General features: G+C 36.6%; 1 protein-coding gene across 1 annotated transcript; it reads left to right on the top strand.

Annotated features, from left to right (window-relative positions):
- Positions 1 to 134: 134 nt before the first annotated feature.
- LOC110034729 (tubulin alpha-1 chain-like) lies at positions 135 to 685 on the top strand (the record flags this gene model as incomplete). The annotated part of the gene is made up of 2 exons (XM_020738973.1): positions 135 to 357; positions 451 to 685. Coding segments are annotated over 2 exons (432 nt in total), but the record flags the coding sequence as incomplete, so codon positions are not given.
- Positions 686 to 988: the final 303 nt, after the last annotated feature.

Below are 988 nucleotides of genomic sequence, written 5' to 3'. Positions count from 1 at the left end.
ATTTGATATTCGATATTTTCCCATCTTTTTCCTCTGGATGAGTAGTAGCATACGAAGTTTGTATTTATTCGCTAAACTAAACTGCCGTCCATAATCTAAAATTCGTGTTTTTCTAAATTTTCTGAACGTTTTGTTTCTGCAGTGATACGTCGGTGGGTATCGGCCATGACGCTTTCAATACCTTCTTCAGCGAAACAGGTGCTGGTAAGCACGTCCCAAGAGCATTATACGTTGATCTCGAGCCAACTGTCATCGATGAGGTGAGGACTGGTGCTTATCGACAACTCTTCCACCCGGAGCAGCTCATCTCCGGGAAGGAAGACGCCGCAAACAATTTTGCTCGTGGACATTATACGAGTATTAAACCTTTACTCGATTTCTTTTAATAAGTAAGAGATCATTTGTGTTTGATGGCTCAGTAATATTCTGTTTTTAATATATGAAATGCAGTTGGGAAGGAGATTGTTGATCTGTGCCTCGATCGGGTTAGAAAGTTAGCGGACAATTGCACTGGATTGCAGGGATTTCTTGTTTTCAGTGCTGTCGGTGGTGGCACTGGATCTGGATTGGGTTCGTTGTTGTTGGAGAGGTTATCTGTGGATTATGGAAAGAAATCAAAACTCGGCTTTACTATCTATCCTTCCCCGCAGGTATCATAAGCCAGGCCATTTATTTGACTTGGTTTTGGTATTATGTTGATTTTTAATTTCTTTTTTATGACTTAAAGATGCTCCTTTTGTATCATTTTGTTTATTAGACTGTGATTGAAGCCCACTAGCCCTCAGGGCCTGTTTGGTTTAATATTATATTATAAGAATATTATTTTGATTATAATGCTATTTTTCAATTTTCAAATGAAATGTGTTGTTCAGTATTGATTATAATCATTCTTTTAGCTGTAGTTCTTTTGATCATCAGATAGATTGACATATATAGCTGACATTTATCAAAATGAAAAATGAATTTCATTTATGAAAATATTTTAAGA

This window comes from Phalaenopsis equestris, unplaced genomic scaffold (assembly GCF_001263595.1).
Source record: "Phalaenopsis equestris unplaced genomic scaffold, ASM126359v1 Scaffold192772, whole genome shotgun sequence".
NCBI lineage: Eukaryota > Viridiplantae > Streptophyta > Magnoliopsida > Asparagales > Orchidaceae > Phalaenopsis > Phalaenopsis equestris.
Note: the sequence above shows the minus strand (reverse complement) of the source record. Positions and strands in the feature narration are given on the sequence as shown.